The 20857-nt window shown below is 35.7% G+C and overlaps 1 protein-coding gene across 1 annotated transcript in view; it reads right to left on the reverse strand.

The window, feature by feature from the left end:
- The window catches only part of LOC131048031 (protein AE7-like 1), an 85284-nt gene that overhangs the window by 6782 nt on the left and 57645 nt on the right, over positions 1 to 20857 (reverse strand). The window contains exon 4 of the mRNA XM_059207098.1: positions 19065 to 19110. Coding sequence (XP_059063081.1) covers positions 19065 to 19110 — 46 coding nt within the window. The remainder of the gene's footprint in view (positions 1 to 19064; positions 19111 to 20857) is intronic.

A 20857-nucleotide genomic window follows, 5' to 3' on the forward strand; every position in this document is an offset into this window, starting at 1 on the left:
GACTTGGTCATATAAATTTTGACAGCCTTGTTCAAATCAGCAAGAAGGAAGTGGTGAGAGACTTGCCAAAACTCACTAAACCATTTGACATAGCGTGTAAAGATTGTCAATTGGGTAAACGAATCTGTAGGAGTTTTAAAGCAAAGGAGTATTCAAACGCATGCCTCTAGAGGTGGTTCATACTGATTTGTGCAGACCAACAAGTACTGCATGCATGCAAGGTGAGAGATACTTTATGTATTAATTGATGACTAGACTTGGATTGCCTTTTTGAAGGAAAAATCAAAAGCCTTCAAAGCTTTGGTTAAAAATGAGAAGAGATTGAAAATCAAGTGCCTGCGATCAGACAACGGAGGTGAGTTTACCTCTAATGAGTTTGTGAGTTTTTGTTAGAAGTATGGCATTAAGAGACAATTTTCAACTACTAGGACACCTCAACAAAATGGTGTGGTTGAGAGAAAGAATAGATCAGTTCAAGAGATGGCTAGAAGCATGATGAATGAATCTAAGATAAGTGATTGCTTTTGGAAAGAAGCAGTTCATGCAGCTATCTATATTCAGAACAAAAGTTTGGTAAGGGCAAAGCACAAGAAGTCATCGTATGAATTATAGAATGGTAGGGCGGCAACTCTTAAGTATTTTAAGATCTTTGGCGGCCCTTGTTTTATTAAGAGAGATGAGGATAATTTAGGCAAATTTGATCCTATAGAGCAGATGAGAGTATTTTTCTAGGATATACCTCAAAAGGTAAAGCTTACAAATGTTTTAATAAGAGGTTGTATAAGATAGTTGAAAACACTAATGTGAAAATTCATGAGATTGTTGATTCTTCTAAGAGATTGCAAAGTTGTGATGATAGCTTGCAGAGTGATGAAGCTGAAAATGTTGGTCAACAAATTCTCACCAATCCACAAGTTGGAACAAGAAGCAACAATATTGGAAACACTCCCAATAACAATCAAAATGAAGGTGCTAGTACACATTTTGAGGGTGGAACAACAAACAATTAGTCTAGTACAGCAGATGCATCAATTGGTCCTACAACTTCACATGACAGAAACAAAACTACAAACTAAACATCTCTCAAGACTACATCAAGATTCGTTGAAAAGAACCATTCTATTAATCAGATTATGCAAGAGGACAGACCTAGAACACAGACCTAGAACATCAAGAAGGAATGTTAATTACTATGAAGATGATGATATTTCATTGTTGTTCATAATTGAACCAAAGACTTTTGAAGAGGCAGCAAAAGATAAATCTTTGGTTGCAACCATGAAAGAAGAGTTAGATCAGATCCATAAGAGTGAAACTTGGGAACTTGTCCCAAGGCCTAAAGACAAGAATGTAATTGGCACAAAGTGGGTCTTCAAGAACAAACTGAATGAGGATGGCCAAGTGGTGAGAAACAAGGCAAGATTAGTGTGTAAGGGTTATGCTCAAGTTGAAGGTATAGCTTTCGATGAAACCTTTGAACCAGTTGCTAGATTAGAGGCTATTAGAATGTTCTTAGCTTTTGCCTCTTTTAAAGGTTTTAAAGTTTTTCAAATGGATGTTAAATCTATCTTTTTGAATGGTGACTTAAATGAAGAGATATATGTAGAACAGCCTGATGGTTTTATTTTGTCAAAGAATCATGATTATGTGTGCAAGCTGAAAAAAGCACTTTATGGCCTCAAACAAGCACCTCGTGCTTGGTATGACAGACTGAATAGTTATTTGCTTTAGCAAGGGTTTAGAAGAGATATTGCGGACAGCAACTTATATATCAAAGAGGAAGGTAAACATATGCTGATTGCAATTGTTTATGTTGATGATTTAATTTTTCGAAGTGATTGTGTGCAAATGTGTGAAGTCTTTGCAACTAATATGAAGATGGAGTTTGAAATATTAATGTTGGGAGAGCTGTCATTTTTCCTTGGGCTGCAAATTCATCAATCCAAGGAAGGTATATTTATTTCTCAGACTAAATATATTAGAGAGATGTTGAAGAAGTTCAAAATGGAAGAATGTATTCTTGTTAGCACTCCTATGGTGACTAGTTGTAAACTGTCATGTCCCCTTTTTGGGATCACCTTCTACTTTACCCTAAATTCACAAATCCAGAATGAACAAAGGCAAACATAATTAGGAAAATAATTTTCATTTAAGAATAAGATAAGATAAACCCATTTTTTTGAAACTCGCAATGAGATTAGACAACAATGCTTTAGGATATATGTATATATTGATTTACACAACCAATATCAACAATTACATGGAAACTCGACCATAACGAGGGTTGAGTTAGAAGACATGATGAGGTGCCCCAAGCATCCTGTACCCTAGGCCCAACAAGAAGACTTTATCCTTTGTGGCCTCATGTGGTCCGTAACCGATGGTCCTTAACCATCATCATGAGGTGGCGTACCTAATGAGGGCTTTACATCGTTCCCCTCCATCATATCAACCTCTCATCTCTTATGATTGATTCACTTCAACAAATGATCCATGTGGAGATAGTAGTGAAGCTACAATAGGGTGTCTTTGACCCTCAACCCTAGGCCCAAGGTTAGGACCTTATCCTCCTTGGTCTCATGTGGTCCTTAACTGATGGTCCTTGACCATCTTTACGAGGTGTTGTGCCTAGTGAGGAATCTCTCACCGTTCCCCCTATTGTGCCCCTTCTATCACAATTGCAAACAATGATAAAGCATACAAATTATACATCACGATCCTCAAGCATTATGAATATTATCAATATTGATAGTGCTTAAATGTTAACAGCTTTGTCTAATATTAAATTCATATTAATTTCCCCTTTATGTTTCCTTAATTTAGTAGTACATGCAGTATTGTTTTATATTCTTATGTCTCTTATATGAATTTAGAATCAATTGTTAATGACTGTTACATTAATTGTATTAATAATTTAATAATATTAAAATGTATTATTAGTATCCATTGTATTAACAATATCAAACTAACCCTATTAAATTGTATTAGCAATGCTAAATTGTATTAAACAGTAGCATGCGATGTTGTAAACAAACCTCATACTGGTAATGTTTATCAGCCTTAGTGACTGCTAGTTTCTTTCTTTCCCTTCCTATTTCCTTACCTTATCCTTTCATGTTCCTCATCCTATTTTCCCGTGTGTCTCTTATCTTATTCTCCTGGGTGTGTGTTATATCCTGCAGCAAGGGAGGGGGTCAATGGTATTTAAACCATCGATTTGCTATGTCTCTTCCAAGGGGACACAATTCCTTGGACAGGTGTTCCTTGGGTCATGTCCCTCCAATTCAACGTATTAACCCTTAATGCAGATCAGTGTTTGTGAACTAACATCGATGCAATTTATATTAAACAAAGATATTAAATACAAATATTAATAAATAAGGATATTAATAATAAATTGTGGATAACTCTTTAATATTAATTTGGAAATAATAATAATAATGTACTGAAATGATTAAAGTAATCCGTAAAATGAACAAATACGTATATATATATATATGAACACAATAGACGGAATATTACATAAACTCAATAAGGATGATGAATTATCAGATGCTAATCAAACTCTTTACAGCTCTATGATTGGTAGTTTGTTGTATGTTACAACTACTAGACTTGATATAATGCAGGTTGTAGGATATATTGCAAGATTTCAGGCTGCCCCTAAGGAGACACATGTTCTTGCCGTCAAAAGGATTTTCAAGTATCTTAAAAGTACTATGGAGTATGGCCTTTGGTATCCAAGTGGAAATGATTTCCTACTTACAGCATACACAGATATAGATTGGGGTGGCACATTAAAAAGCAAGCTTCTATTTCTCTTACAACTACTGAAGTGGAATATATAGCAGCAGTGTCTTGCTGCACATAGGTTCTTTGGATGAAGCAAATTTTAAAAGACTTCAAGGTAGGATTTCAATCATCGCATTTCTATTTTGTGTGATAACACGAGTGCTATTAACATATCTAAAAATCCCATTTTGCACTCTAGAACTAAGCACATTCCAATTAAGTGTCATTTTTTGCATGAACAAGTCAGTGATCAGCAAGTAAAGCTCGAATATGTTTCTACTAAGGATCAGCTTGCATATGTTTTTACTAAGCCCTTGCGTAGAGATACTTTTGAAAAGTTAAGACAGCAACTAGGAGTGGTTTCACTCCACTCAAGGATTGTATTACTCGGGGGGAGTATTCATTGTATTATTTTATGCCCTTGTTCAGTGTGTGCAAGTTTGATTATGAATTTGCTTCAGTAATTGGTCGATTGCAGATTGATATCAGTCATTCAAGAATCTTTTGAACAACACAAACTTATGGAATGCGTTAGACTGTCTTTATGGCTGCCGTCATATTTTTTACTGAGTGCTTGATTAATATTATTTCTGACGAAGTCGTGGGGGATGGAAGTGGAATTTATGGAGTCTCTTTTTTTTGGAGATGAAGTTTTATTTTTTTGAAGTCGTGGAGCTCTTTTTGGGAGGAATTTAATTCACCGATTTTTTTTAATGTGATTTGAAAAGGTCAGAAATAACACCTGACTTCAATTTCTTCAACATGTATTATGGCATGAAGACACTTTTTTAGAAAGACATGAACAAGGATTGGAGCATGTAAAAATCTGAGGGAATCGTTTTTAAAATAGGCATGACTCCATATTGCTTAGGTGTTTTCTCTTTTGTGTATGGCTGAGTGAATTTTTTTTTTTAAAAGAAGACCCGATACTTCTTTTTGTAATTAGTCGGTTGTGTCTTCCGTGGAGGACAGGTTGGAGGTCATGCGGAATTAATAGTATGAAGTGCTGTTTGTATTAAAGTTTTTCTGGCAGAGCCGTTGCTAGTCAGGGATTTGAAGAGTGCTTTGAATGAGCAAGTTTTGATGCCATTCGATTTTTGTTTCCTTTTGATACTTAGCGGATTTTTTTGATTTTTTTTTTGAGAAAAGGTTTTGTTTTTAGGTTGAGACGATTTTTGTGTGTATGCTGCTGATCTGATCACATGTCCACGCTATTACTATTCTAAAAATGTGGTGAGTCAGCTGAAGGAGATGGAGCTTAATTTTTGTGGTGTATTGAATTCCTGATTATTGCAGTATGTAACTGAAATTAGTTCTTTCGTATGGCCTGTGATGGGTGTGCTACTGTGTGCCTTCTCAAGCTGGGAGTTTTCATATGAAAAAAAAAATCTCGAGAAATAAGTCTACTTTGTCAGGTAATTTTTTTTTGAACCTGTGACATGAATCTGAAGACAGACTGATTAACAGACTCTATCAGATATCCAATAAAATTGAAGTTGGTACTTCTGATTTACTGTGTGAAGTTGGTGCTTCAGAATTGTTAAGTTGGTGTTTTGAAAGGGTTGGTGCCCTTTGTGAGTTGAAGCTCACTCATGTATTGTTGGGTTGGTGCCCATTTTGAAGATTAATAAGAGTTTGATTTACTGTGGTTTTTTGCCCGAAAGGGCTTTCCACGAGAAACTTTGGTGTCTGGTCTTTTCTGATTTATCTTTTATGTTTTATATTTGTCTCTGGAATTTTAAGTATTGCTTGTGTGTTCTTCACAAGGAACTATCATTGCCTTCTCTGAATATGCAAACTTTGCAGATCTCACATTCTATCTTCTTTGCTCTTCATGGAATTACTACAACATCACAAGATGCAACAACTATGCCCTTCACAAAGAGAAAACTAACTGTACCAATGCAACCACTATGACCTTCACAAAGAGGAAACCAATTGTACTAACACAACCAGCACCATCAAACACAATCATTTTCCCATTACAATCTTGCAAAAAGGTTACATAAAAGACACCCTCAACTAGCATAAAAATGCTACCATCAATAATGGAAGTATAAGAATTGAACTAGAGTGCCCATCACATTGGCAGCTCCAAACAACATGGCCCAACAAAATGCTTAAAGTTACATTCACCAAGTTTGCCAAATACATCTCCTGCAATGGCTCACTCTGTCCATCTTCTCGGATAACTTTTGAAACACAAGTGTGCACAGTACTACTCTCAAATCCTGTCGCCCACAAACTACATGTTATTGAAACATTTTTTGCAACTCTTCCATCAATGCATCCAACCTCCAAAACCCTACACTCTCAGCGAAACAATCAAAAAATTCTGCACACAAAAGATGTCCAGAAACCCAAACAAAAAGCCTACTCAAATATCCTTCCTCTGGCCACGAGGACCAATTTCAACACTGCCTCCCAACCAAGAAGAATTGCCCAGCTGGGCCAGGCTCTAATACCAATCTGATCCATAAACTAAGGAAGATATTCCACAAGCACCAATCATTAACATGTGAATAAACAAATGTCCAAATTTTTCTACACTCATTCAAACCTAACCAGCAAAGGCAATTGCAATTTAGTAAATAGAGAACTACACATTAAAATGTGGAAACGAACCAAACATTGCAACACAAAGCATACTGCTAGAGAAAACCCTTCAATGGGAAAAACTCCAAGAAGCATGAGTAAGAACTCCTCATGCCACTATATGACAGCCATTACAAGAGTATTATGCCTTACGGGCAAATACAAGAGCATCTTCATGGCAACTACCAACTCCCTACACCTTTAAACTGCCAATGACATCAATGCAGACCTAAAACAACCCATGCTATAATAAGAGAATGGACAACAATCAACACACCCTATGCGAAAATAGACTACCCACTATTCTACCCAACAACTAGGCGATTGCCAAACTGCCCAAGCTATTCATAAAACAGCTAGAAGGATTATTGCCTCCAAACTCCAAATTAAAAAATACCCGATCATTCCTCCAACCAGAAGGCAACCTGCTGCAACCACACAACAATCCCCAAATGATTCTACACACCATCAATGGAATGAGAGTCTCATTTGACTCCTCTCTTTCTTCGCCAGCAATGGAAACACCTTTTTGCTCTTCTATCTAATATTCTATCTAATAAAATCAATGCTTGAATTAATAACAAAATAACAATACATACCAGATAGAGGAGTATAGTGTATCTTTATCCGCAAATGAAGTTATTACAGAAGTAGACTAAAGATGGTCGGACAAGGGTCAAACTACCTTTCCTACACAAAGGTTATTTAAATGACTCAACAATTGTCAAGCAAAACACCACCATTATCAACTAACTCCTATAATACCTGGAAGCCGACAAATGATTAATACATAATTGGCTATAATCATATGAGCAAAACATAATTAGATGCTGACTACATCATCCCTCCAAAGAAACGTTGTCTTCCGGACGACAAAGAAAGCAAGCATTAAGTAACATTAAATAAGGTTATCCAAATTTGTGACTGTGCTATATATGAAGTAAAACATTAATGCTAATGCTTCCCACTAGCAAAGAACTAATGAAAGAAATTAGAGGTGCATATGAAGCATAAATAGAATCAACATATCCATAGTGTATGTCAATGTAAGTTGAATCCGTTTGCCAATGGCCATACAATTTAAGAAACGAAGGCTGAGGACCAAACAAATAAACAAAATAAGATATCAGCTTCTGATTTTATTTATGACAGCAGATTACATTCAACTAGGAGTGAAGATACATTCACCAAAACAATTAGAAACATACCACGGATCCAGCACTAGGGTTTGTTGCTGATTTGCTATCCAAAAATGGATACAGGCATGAGTTGAAGGTACAAGGGCAGTCTAGATGTACCAATACACTTATACTACCTCCAAATGAATTACCAATAATAAATTGGGCCAAAAATCCCATTACTAGCTAGAAATCCAAATTCTGCTAGGCAAAATTATACAATTTTAGCCTTAAATCCTCACTGCTTTGCTCACCCTGATCTCAATTCAAGCCTGATGACTGTGATTTCTTCTACACAGTCCTTGCTGATCCTAACAATGAAGTTAAGAACAAGAAATGGAGTTAAAACCCTCCATTTTATTTATTATCACTCCACAGTCATCTGTAATGGTACGGCCCCCTTGGGAAACAGTACAACTGCCAAAAGAAATAAGTAATGCACTGAAACTGAATGTATTCTTGCTCAGATCTGATGTAATGACCTTGCTGCTAATGATTACTGAGTTTGCTTGTTGAAATGACCCTCAATATGCCTGAAACAAGCTTTTGATGTGTTCCACGTGCCTCCTATAGAAGGGATTCCGTCCTCCTGAAGACCAAATCTGAGGTTTCCATCTCAAACCTGCTTGCTGTTGTAAATTGCAGACCTGCAACTTCCAAGTTCTTCACAAAATTAGATATCATGAATCAAGAATACCTCTACGGCTGAATACATGCATTCCTTACATTCCATGTGGGATGTACCTGCTGCAAATGGCAGCCCTAAGGCTGCAAGGATCACGCCCAAGCTGAAGAATCAATCTGCCATGCTGAAACCCTTACTCTGTAGCCTGAATCCACAATGAAGAATGGCATACTCAATCTCTGTCAACTATGCACTCTGCCTGAAGAATCCAATGCCAATAACTGTTGAGGGCTACGTCCCAGCCAGTCCAGATCTTGGGGTTTGTGTCCCAAATGAAAAAACACTCACTCAAAGCAAATTCACAAAATAAGTTTGATTGTGTAAAAAGATAATGAACAATTAGGTCTTCATCTCCTTATATCTCCTTTCCTTTCCAAGCCAAACCCTAAAAGGGAGTAAAGTTGGCGCATTATGAAAAGAGTGTTATTTTCTAATTATGGCATCAACTAGAGGAAAATAACACTAAATTGCAAATAAATAGCGTCAGACATCCAAAAAGACTCCGGAAAGTGAGAATCATGTAGCAAAGTTCAAGACCTTTCCAACGAGCTATAACACATAGGCATCAACCCCTTATTACTCTGAAATGTCTAAATACATAGCCTTATTTTAATTTATTTAAACGCTAACTTAGGAAATATTTAAAATATTAAAATATATCTAGATATCCAATAACAGCCCAAAATAACCAAACAATCATGAATATAACTTTGTCACCTATCTGTGACCGATGCCGGAAAAGCTGAGCTAACTAGCAGTCCCATCCCTAAAATCTAGGGATGCTCCTAGAAACTAGGAAACACACCCAATCTTCCTGAAACTGAAACCATAGTATGGTCCCGTGGAACCTCAAATATGGAAACTGCCACAACCTCCTAAAAGGTAGGGAATCTCCCTAAAAAGTAGGAACCTCTCTTCAAACACCTGTAACTACTCAAAAGGATCCTGCTCTGCTCCTTGGTCCCCCAGGTGGTCATTCAGTCAACTGCCTATTCTCCCTAAAAAATAGGAGACCTCATCCGAAGGTCCGAAACAGCTCACAGAGCCCCTGCAAAGCTCCATGACCCTCAGAATGAGTCCCCTAACCATGTCGTTGACCTACGGGAACTCGAATGGTAGGTCAACCCCTGCTCATCTCATGTCACCTAGAAAAGGGGACATTACAATTTTGAAGATGAAATGCAAATGGTGAGCAAACTAGAAAAAGCTAAATGCAAGATAATAGAAATGCGAGAATGCCAAAAATAAACTAAGTGCTAGATTGCTAGATGGTCCCAAATGAAAGAGGGGTAGGGTTTTTATAGATGTCCTCAAGGTGGATCCAAGTCGTAGGTTGAATGTGGGACAAAAGATGATTTTGAAATTTGTAAGTGTTTGTCCCACATGCGTGTGGTGAATGCAAGAGGGTAGAGGAGAAAGTATAAATGAATGGTGCAAAGGTTTATGCATATATTTGTAAAACTGGATAAATAATAATAATATTATTATTAAATGATAAATGGAATATGAGATAATAATATTAATAATGGATAAATGGAATATGAGATAATAATATTAATAATGAATAAATGGTAATGATTTATAATGGTGTTAATGAACTAATGATAAAATTAATGGGTAAATGAATAATGATATATAATAATATTAGTGAATAAATAATGGATAAATGATAAATAATAATATTAATGATAATAGATGGAATAGTGTGAAAATGAAATGGATCCACCCGGGATAAAAACCAATTAGGATGACAAATTATATGTGTCTACACCTTCTATGCACTAGGTTCTAGTAGTAGATCTAGTTTAGATTCTAACACTTTTGTCTTCCTCTATTTTTCTATTGTCATGGGAGAGAGCATTTTGCCCTCTCTCTATATATCCATTGCTTGATTATAGGCTTCTATGTAGGAAGAGGGTGATACTACATTCTCTTTTTCAATAGTGTAGAAATGAGACCTTAGATGAACCATCTCTTCTTGAGGCTATTGCCCAATTCCTTGTCTAGTTTTACAAGGAGTTCCTTGAGCCTATGATTATAGGTTCTAACATTCTCGTGTTTGACTTGCTTAATATTGTATATTTTTAGTTATGATTTCATCATCATCCTGAAGTAACTTTAACTCCTCTTCAAAATCTTTCTTCAATCTTTCCCATACATTTTTCAAAGTCCGTTCGATTTGTGTACTAGTCAATCACTATACCCTTTAAGGAGGCTAGGAAGGAATAAAGCCAGTACACTATCATCTTGGTTCATTCCCATATTGTTTTATGCATCTTCTAACCCATTACCAATGAATTTGGGCAGCTTTGACCTCTCAATCTTGGGACTTGATGGTGAAGTCACAATATTTTTCATTTTTTATTTTATGCAACTTCAATTCTTGGACCCTGCCAAGGAGATTTGATTCAAACACTTAAAGTGCTTATCTTGCACTTTCAGTCACATGATAATCCTCAACACATTTTGCTTCAGCATTCTACACACTTGAATTGCCTTTAGGTTTTCTTTTGTACACTATTGACCTAGGTGTTTTAGGCTAGGATCTTTCAATCACCAATTCTTCTTCAATCAATAATCCCCCAATGCCTTGAAGGTTACTCTTGTAGGAAATAATGAATCTTTAGATTCTATCTCCCACTATTCCTCATCTAAAGGTGGTTGTACTAACATTTCCACTTGGTCAAAGAGATTGACCCATGCTTCCTCAAAGTAGTGGTAAGTGCCTTGTTATCACTTCCCACTCTTCTTCATTCATTTCCTTGTAGTGGGAATGTTATGGTTTTCCCAAATATGGCTCCAACTTCAGCTCCATTCTCAAGATGAGCTTCGATTTTAGATTTGTATGGTTGGGTTCCTTCAAAATCTTTCAATAGTTGTCTCCTCCTTCCTCTTTGTTCTATGATCCTTGAGGATTGTCTAATCTTGACCACATTGTGGTCTCTCCTCTCCTTTATTGGGGTCTTAAGGCATGAATCTCTTAAATTTGACTTGATTTCTTTCAGGGCAACAATGCTAAATTTTTGCTTTTCCCTTTGATAAAGCCAATGCTTGAATTAAGAATAAAAATAGCAATGCATACCATATAGCGGAGTACAAGTATACCTTTATTCACACATGAAATTATTACATAAGTAGACCAAAGATGGTCAGCCAAGGATCAGACTACGTTTCTTGAGTACACAAAGGTTATCTAAATGACTCCTATAACCATCCAAAAGCTAAAAAACGATTAATACATAGTCAAATATAATCATATGAACAAAACATAATTGTGTGCTGACTAGAACACCATATTTCCATTCTTTGCTACTCATTGTCGACTCTACTTGTTCTCTTTACTTCTACCCTCTTAAATCCACCTCTAGATGCTAGCAATGGAAGCCAAACTGTTCAAACACCATCATAGGAACTACAAATGATGCACAATTTGGTTCCCATGACCACAAGCAACAAACTAGAAAATCACCCACAACCTAGGTTATATAAACAAACACAACTTAAGGAAATGATTACCCTACCAACAATGACATATTTTTGCCATACAACCACCCAAAACAAAAATAGCCCATTTTGCACAACTAGGTATTTTGAGCAGCACTTGAGAGCTCTTCTTGCACAGTAATTGAGAGCTAAAGAATTTTGCCCAAATTTTTGGATCAAGACTAGTGATAAAATATATATTTCAATAATGTTCATGAATAGAGTTTAATTCCTTTTAACATAAGTAGTGAGTTAAAGTCTTAAGTGTTTCTGTGAATATTGCATTTCATTTGGAACAAATTTCACACAGAGTTGTATTTTTTTCTTTCTTAACTCTGTTGGCCAAGGGTTTGTCGTTGCACCAAAAGATTGACCTTATTAATGCCCGATACAAACACCAGAGATAAACAAACCACAAAAGGTAGTTAAGCCATGTCACGAAACCCCGAGGATGATGCTGAACAACCAAGGGGATGAAGGCACCAACCTTCCAACAATCCCCCCCTAGCATGACCGAGGGATTTGAACCCGTGACCTAAGCTTTAATACCACTTGTTGGCCCAGGGTTTGCCATTGCACCAAAAGATCGACCTATTAATGCTCGATACAAACACCAGAGATAAACAAGCCACACGAGGCCATTAAGCCATGTCACGAAACCCCGAGGGTGGCCTTGAACAACCAAGGGGACGAAGGCACCAACCTTCCAACGCACTCTACAATATATTATACACCTTGCTATCAATCATTGGCATTTCATCCTTTGTTTATTCCGATTCATTTTCTGCTTCATTTATCATACTTAGCAATTAGCATTATATTATTATAATAATGTAATACTATTATATTTGTAATGTCCCCTTGTGGGAGGACACTAAATCTTGCCCAATATACTTGTTGTAGAATTATTACAGGTTATGTATTCTCAGTTTGCTGTGGTAATTTGGACAGATTCAATTCGATGTTGTTTCTCTCTTTAAATGCACAAGTCTGTTGTTTATATCAATCTGATATGCTGCATATACTCAGATATATATGTGTGTATGAGAATCCTTTCTATTCCATCATGTCTGATTCTCTGATTATTGATTAATGTTTTCTCTTATTTTCCTTAAATGTCTGCTTTATTATTGTTTGCTATATTTGTGTTCTGATCTCTTTGATAAATATTCATATCATTCTTCCATATTTTCTTATAATTCTGATTTAAGTCTGCTCCTCAATCTGCTTTTAATGCTTCAGATATTTGTTCTATTCCATGGATCCTTCCTTCTCAAATGAAAAATTATCCACTTTATATCCTCCAATGTGAGGGAGAGTCACACCTCTTCTTAATGGTCATAACCTTTCACAAGTACCACCCTTCGAAAGGGTCACAACCTTTCATCATTGCTGCTCCTTTGAAAGAGTTACTTCCTTGTCTTCTTCCTATTAATGCTTCTTTAATAACTTTGCTCCCTTCTTTCTTCCTTTTTTCCTTTGTTTTCCCCAATGGAGTTCTCCTCTCTCCCTTTTATATCTCATGTTTGAGGGAGTCGCAACTTTTCACTTCATGCCTTTTGGCCATTCATTAAACTTAACTAAATTTTAATTATATTTTAATTATATTAATCTTTATTTTTATTCTTTTATATTTTAATTTATTATTATTATTATTTATTAATGAACCTATTTCAACAAGGAGACATTAGAATATTCTTATTTTGCCTACCTTCTGCACCATCTATCATATATTATTTATCTACAACCTTTTATTGTGTATTGAGTTTCATGTCCCTTCTTGGAATCTCATGGTTTAAACGAGCTAACATGCAAGCTTGTTGTCATTTTATCTCACCATCCTGACAATGGATCATGAAGCATGATCCAAAACATTGGTGAAAATTAAATACACAATTTTTTCCAGAAGCATTTTGCCTCTATCTCACGGACTGTGTATCTCATGTTCATAATGAGTTCTGTTTGTGTGAAAAGGTTCTTCATCATTATGATCCAACCTAAAAAAAGCTCATTATTGCAACTCATCAAAATGGTGATTTGTTAGGCATCTCCGCTAGGGGAATTGGATTTGTATGATCTGTCTGCTATACAAAAGCTAGTTTCCATAGGAAATATCAGAGATTGCATATTGCCTTCGCAATCTGTTGTGCTCCTTTTATTTATTCTCTTCAGACCTCTGCTCACTATTTGCATTCAATCTTTTGTAGCATTATATTTATTAGCTTGACATATACAGTAATCAGAAGTGGATTAACAATGGCTTACTTAAACATTTCTTGGTTGTCCCAAGACTGATTTCTGCTTACCATTACTATCATTCTACTGTCATTATCTATGTTGAAAAAAAATATATTATGCAAAAGCTTTTGTAGACACGGAATGTTTTTGCAAATTGTGAGGAGGACTCAATTTAAATTGCTACATTCCCAGCGGATGTTGGCATCAATTTTCATTTCTACAATTTGCAGTGGTTTAAATACGATATTTCAGCTCCTGGTATGCCTCATTTGCCTAGAACTGATCTGTGAGGTCACTTGTAATGTCCCCTGTGGGAACCTTTACCTAAATTGCCCTAAGTAGGGTATGTTATGATGCTCGGAACTGAGATTGTTGTGTAAATTGTGTTAGTCCCTTAATCTTGAACCTGCAACCAGATTAGTGACACAAAATAAACATAATATTCAACAATGTATACAGAGAATTTCCATGCTCATGATATTCAATAAATGCCTTTGGAGCTCCATCCAATCAACCCATTGCTATTGTGAAGTACCCGCAGGAAATTATACAAGGCACCTTTGAGCCTATCCAACAGGTTCAAGGGCATGGAAGTGTGACCATCATGTTACCTCCTGCATAATTCTTTGGAGTTCAGGGGTACAGAAGCACATCCATCATCGACCCCTGCTAAACCTAGATGGTCCTTTGGCTACTTGCCCTCCTTATATCTGTCGTATCTCCCCTCCACAACAGAATGTCTGATTGGTTAGACTTCTAAAGAATCTGTTCGTTCTACCTTATTATGTAAATATACAGATCTAGAAATATATAATCAGACTTAATACAGCATAGATGACATTAATAAGATCATATAAATATTATTTTACACATAAATATATATTCACTCTTAATATAGATCATACCACCAGATCGCTGAATTACTAACGTGCATATCTCTGTCTGAAGCTTTAAAGGAATCTATGTATTTATTCTACTGTGCAGAATAACAACATATTGTGTGTGTGTGTGTATCAGTCATGTATTATCAATTAAAATGCCTATTTTATATCCATAGGAAACAGTATTAGAACCACTTAATCAGAATATCCATATTATTATTCATACCGAAATACTCAGACCAGTATATATATACTGCTGTCTTAGTTCAATACTGCTGAGACTGGGTTTTATCAATATTTTTCCTACCATGATGCTCATGTTGGACACTTATATCTTCCTACCGAATTGTGAGAAGTCACGACTGTTCTCACGGTGGTGACTGAAGAAGAGGAGTGTCCCTTTGTCCATCGCATGTCTCTTCAAGATTAAACCCCTCCATTCATATTATTGTTATTTACTTTAACTCATTGCTGCTTCTCACCATTTATCCTCATGCGCTACCTCTTACCATTTGACCTCATGCCTTTTTATGAAGGGACCGATACTGATTGGTGTTGTCTCTCTAATTAATCATTTGTTTTTGTCTTAATTCAATCTATGTTTACTAATTGTAGTTGCTGACTGTTTTTCTGAATGTTGCTCATACTACGTCAGACCTCAAAATCGCTGCTCTACCATAATCACGCGTGCCTTTTTTATAGTAATCGTTGTGTATTTATTATCTAAGCTCTGGGGCTGAATTGGGCCATAGATGGAGTCAATATCTTCTCTTTGTTTGCCTTGGCTCAATCAGAAAACTGTGAAGTCTTAATAATTAAGACAATTTTCTAAGCATAGTAATAGATATATAATTATTATTATATTTTTATTTTATATGATTATGATAGGAACGGGGCATGACATCACTGTCAGACACCAAGTATAATTGGTCACTTTCTTGAGACAATGGCTTGAGTTCTCAAAAAGAACTCGTGCAACTAAATTCCTTTCTGGATGAGTTATTGCATTTGACCCATGTTTACCTCCATCTTCATCAAATGCAAGCTTGTAGATGGCCAAATCATGCCAAATTAGTAATTTAGCCTAGAGTTGATTGCACATAAACATATCACTTTAAACTTATCACTAACCACAGGCACTACAATTTGGAGTCCTCATTTGTTTACATGCAACTCAAGCATAAACCCTCATCCAACTGCTAAAATTTGTGGATGTAATTGAAAGCATCCACTATTCACTATAAGTAAACTTATTCGAATGTGAAGATTATGTCATCATCAAGACCTACAGTTCAGTAGGCTCATATACAATAAGGCCTTCAAAAGATGGTGCCATAGTACATGTATACTAATGAGATGTAAACTTTACAGAAAAAGGGCACAAAATTTTGCTTTGATGATGTGATTGACCATGTCACCAGCATCTGCATTGGCATGCATATAGAAGCTACATGCATGACACCAAACATATAATCTGCATTGCACAGTTGCATCCTACCTCTTTTACAGGTAACTGAAATAATGCTCAACGAATGAAACCTCTCACGTTCACACTATCTCGAATACAATACCAATTTCATGAGCTTACCAGTACCCATTTATGAGAGTTAAGCAGCCCATGAATTTCAGCCTGCATCCTCTCAAAGAAGGCACTCGAAATCGCCAAACCTAAATCCTCTCAAACTAAAAAATACACAGAAACAGATAGATGCACCTTCACACTCCAAAATCTTTGCATTTGAAATGTTGAGAAGGGGCATACCTTCAATAAGACCTCCTGCCATCGGACTATGAAATAGGAATTAGTCCAACAAACTTAATTGCATAGTCTCAATCATATCCTTCTATATCATGTTCAGATCATGGTTTCAGCGCTGTAATGTGCTGCTAACAAAAATAAGGAACATAAGCAACCTCTACAGCACGCAAAAACATGCTTTGGGCACCACTTACCCCTCCAACCAAGAAACCATAATAACAAACACAACCATAGAAAGAGCCACAATGACAGCAATAGCACTTGCCTCCATGGCATCATCACACAACACAAGATACCCAACAAGAATTTCATCAGCCAATACACGTCATAATCATGCTCAAAGGCTTAGTGCTGCAAACTGCACCCAAACTAGTCTTCCTACAGATTTGTAAAATGACTGCTAAAAACTGCCTATTCAAGCTTCAAATTCAATGTCCTACTGAAGAGACTGGAAGTGAAATGATGTAAATTTCTCAATAACTATGACACAAAAGATTTGTATGATAGCCCAAGACTCCTATTGCACCGTGTTTCAACAAAAATTGAGATATAATAAACCTAACAGAAGAGATAATATGACCTTTGGAAACCAAGTTATCTAAAAATCAAAGGTTTGAGATGTGTAGTGCTTCACCAATGAATGGCAGTCAAATAAAACATGAATCTGCCATATTTGACTCCTTACATGTTCAATACAACAAATGAAACTGATGGTCCTGTCAAAGGGAGCTTTCAAAAGCACCAATAGACAAAAATGTAACCACCAAAGGAATTCTGTAAGTAAACAATGGTCCTAAAATTGATGCAGTGATCTCACAAGGACCAGGGCTGTTTTGAAAATGACACATGGTAGTTTGGGTAAAAAGCAGTGGTTTTGTCACTTCAAACTGGAAAGGAATGGGAACCAAAACAACATGACTTTTGAGATGTTCAAAATGGTCGAGCTACTCCAATGCACAGGAGTAAAGCCTAACATTCAATAAAAGTAAAACAGGAAGTCAAGAACTGGCTAGCAGCGAAGTGAGATGCACAGAGCACTTGGCACAGACATAGAACAAATCCTCAGTTTGATTCATGGGGCAGACAAGAAGGATAGGAACAGTAACAGAATTGTATACATCTTGTACAGGTTGATTACTAATACATAAGATAGGACTGCTATTTGGCACCTATCAAGCTGGGTTTTTCTTCCCAAATTGGGGGTTTCCAAAGTGGAGATGTGTATTGTGTTTAATTTGTGTTTGTTTTCATTTTTAGTAGTCAGTTGTGAGCATAGTTTCATTCCAGATTCATTAAAAGCTTCTTAATGATAAACCTCAGCTTTTGTAGCAATTACATATCAAGAGCTTGCCTGAGGTTATATGCTCTGCCAATGTGGATGACATGCACATCATTTTGCTTGATTTTAAGGGATATTTATTGATTTCTTCTACAACAAAACCATATATTTTCAGCTCTAGCTGCTGTTAGCAATTATCCTTGAATCTTGAGCTCAGAGCTGTGAGAAACAATATTTGGTTTAATGCTTGTTCAAAGTAAACCAGAGACTATAGCATGTTGATTTGTATACAATATGTTGGCAGACTACCACAGCATTTGACCATTTTTTCATTTACTGCTAGTTATTTTAATATCTGTGACATTGGTTGGTCTAACCTTATCACACCTTTCTTGTATTCAAATTTCATTCTGTATTGCAAAGACCACGTTTCTTATTCTCATCCTTTTAATTAGTGATAGATTCTAGAGAGAAAATTGGGAGAGAACAAACAAAAGATACTTTATTCAGAGAGTGTTTCCCATACATTATTTTAATGCATAATGCATCCTTTTAAGATGAAACCAAACCTAATTGGCTATTAAAGCAAGTTTTACTACCATATAGATTTTAATATTTCCATGAGCATTCTTAAATAGTTTGTTTGATAACTACAATCATAAATAAGTAATTGAAGACATTTTCAGGCTAGCTCCATTGTCAGAATGTCTTATTTGATGTAATGTAAAAATCTATGAGATCTTTTATTGGTTTTTTAATTCCAGGCTTCCCACTACAATCCACAAAATAGGTCAATAATCAGAAAAGAGCTTGGAAATAATTTGGTTTTCCATTCAAAGAATCGGTCACTATTCCAAATATTCTGCATTGCTAGATAAGATAACCTTTCTTTAATACAAGGGTTGAAATATTTGTATTTGGACTTTAAATCAAATTATTGCACACAATATATACATTCAGCCATTAATATATTTTAACACAATTCATGAGGTTCTGATTGCATGACCTATAATAGTATATTCTTACTGTTGAGGACGATTTCACAATTAATGTGTTTGGCCATTAAAGAAGTTAGGCATGCTTTTGGAGTTTATAAAGTACATTTTCTGTCATACTTCAAAAACAAAAAACTAAGTAGTACTGGTAAAAGAAATAAACAATTTCTCCAACCTACCTGAATCTTCAAATGCATGGGATCCAGGAGAAACATTAATGTCTACCTGCATGCCGATTCAAATATAATCATTGCTTAGTAACAAATGTACATAGAATATAAGCATTATTTAGTATTGAGACCTTCCACCCACTAAAAGCCTTGTAGTTAATTTCAAAATGTTTGATTGTCCATTATTTAGCAATAACACAAATCATTAGGAAAAAAAATGCCAATTTCTCAAGAAATATATGGACTTCACTACAATTTGTGCATATAGAAATATGCCATGGTGGACCTACAGAGAAGCCTACTGGATATGCTGAAATCGTTCAAAAAGAAAAACTGGAATCTCCATAAGGATGGAGCTTTTAAGAAGATTGAAAGATTTTGGGTACCATAACTGCATGGAAACATTTTAGAAACTTCCAAAATAGAAATGGCCATTTCCAGCCAGTTTGGGGTTCTTTTCCAGTGAAAAGCATAGAAACTAAAGAGCTTTACAAAAGGTTACACTCCATTAAAGAAAGTAAATCTGCAAAGCAAACAGAAAATGGACTGGACAACCATTTATTGTCCCTAAATAAAAACCAAGTATAACATCAATGGATGAAACAATCAATGTACTGTTCTAAATGCATAATTCACGAAAAACTTCCTTCCACAAAATAAATTGTTTCTAATACACACATGCTCCTTCAAAATATTTATGGCAGTATTGAGACATATCTTGCTTACTTTTGGATAAATGAATAGCCCAACTAAAAAACACCTTGTGATATTTTATTAGTAAATAACATGGGGAAATGTATAAACACCTTTTCGGCACCAGATAACAATGTCTTACCCCATAAGCTCATTCACATATGGTAATTTGTGACACATGTCAACAAGGTGATCATAAAAAAAGTGGTATTAATAGTCAATTTTAGATGGAAGCTATCAAAGAGCATGTCTATCTACAATATGTGAGTCAATCATACTGTGAAAGTCTTCTGCATGATTGCATAGATCTTCATGTCAACGAACACTTACAAAAAGAACCAATTCCTTTATATAGAATATTTACATCCATATATCTGCAATTTTTTACATTTTTTTGTAAATCCGATTTTTTCCCGATTTTTTTCAAGAAACCTTATACTTTTGTTTTGCCGATTAATTCCCCAAACAATTAATGCTGCTATGGATTAAACCATCCTATAGCTAGCACAACTTTAAAGATGTCAGAGTTGGAATGCATTGACAATCAAAACAAGAAGTAATCTAACTAGTGCAAGTTTGAGAAAGAGGTTTAAAGGTGTCAAAGTTGGGACCGCAGCAATCCTTCAATACTACACATAAGATTTCAATCCAATGGTCTTCAGTCTGCACACTTTCAAGAAGAAATAACTTAACTGTTTCCATTGGCTGAAAAAGCAAGTGAGTTGGAAAGTGGACCCCAGAAAGGCAAGGTGATAAAATTCATTTATGCTTTTGATCTTTCATAAAGTTGTGATCAAATGATAAGAAAATCATAAAAATCAAGTGGAACTGCCATTTTTTAGGAGTCCATGTTATTTGAGATCAAAGTAAAGATTTTCACTATTTCATTCGAGCTCAACAATATTTTTATTAAAGATAAGATCAATGACTTCAGTAAAGTAAAAATTTTATGAAGGGGCAGCAAATATTTAAATGAGATCATGGGAAAATGAAGAGGAAGCTCTTAAATATCAAAGTTTACTCATTTTATATCCATTTGCCCTAATCATCAAAACGAAAGAAGCTCCTGTATGTTGCTCCAATTATTAAAAGGCAGCTCGTATTAAATC

Source organism: Cryptomeria japonica, chromosome 6 (genome assembly GCF_030272615.1).
Source record: "Cryptomeria japonica chromosome 6, Sugi_1.0, whole genome shotgun sequence".
NCBI classification, from domain to species: domain Eukaryota; kingdom Viridiplantae; phylum Streptophyta; class Pinopsida; order Cupressales; family Cupressaceae; genus Cryptomeria; species Cryptomeria japonica.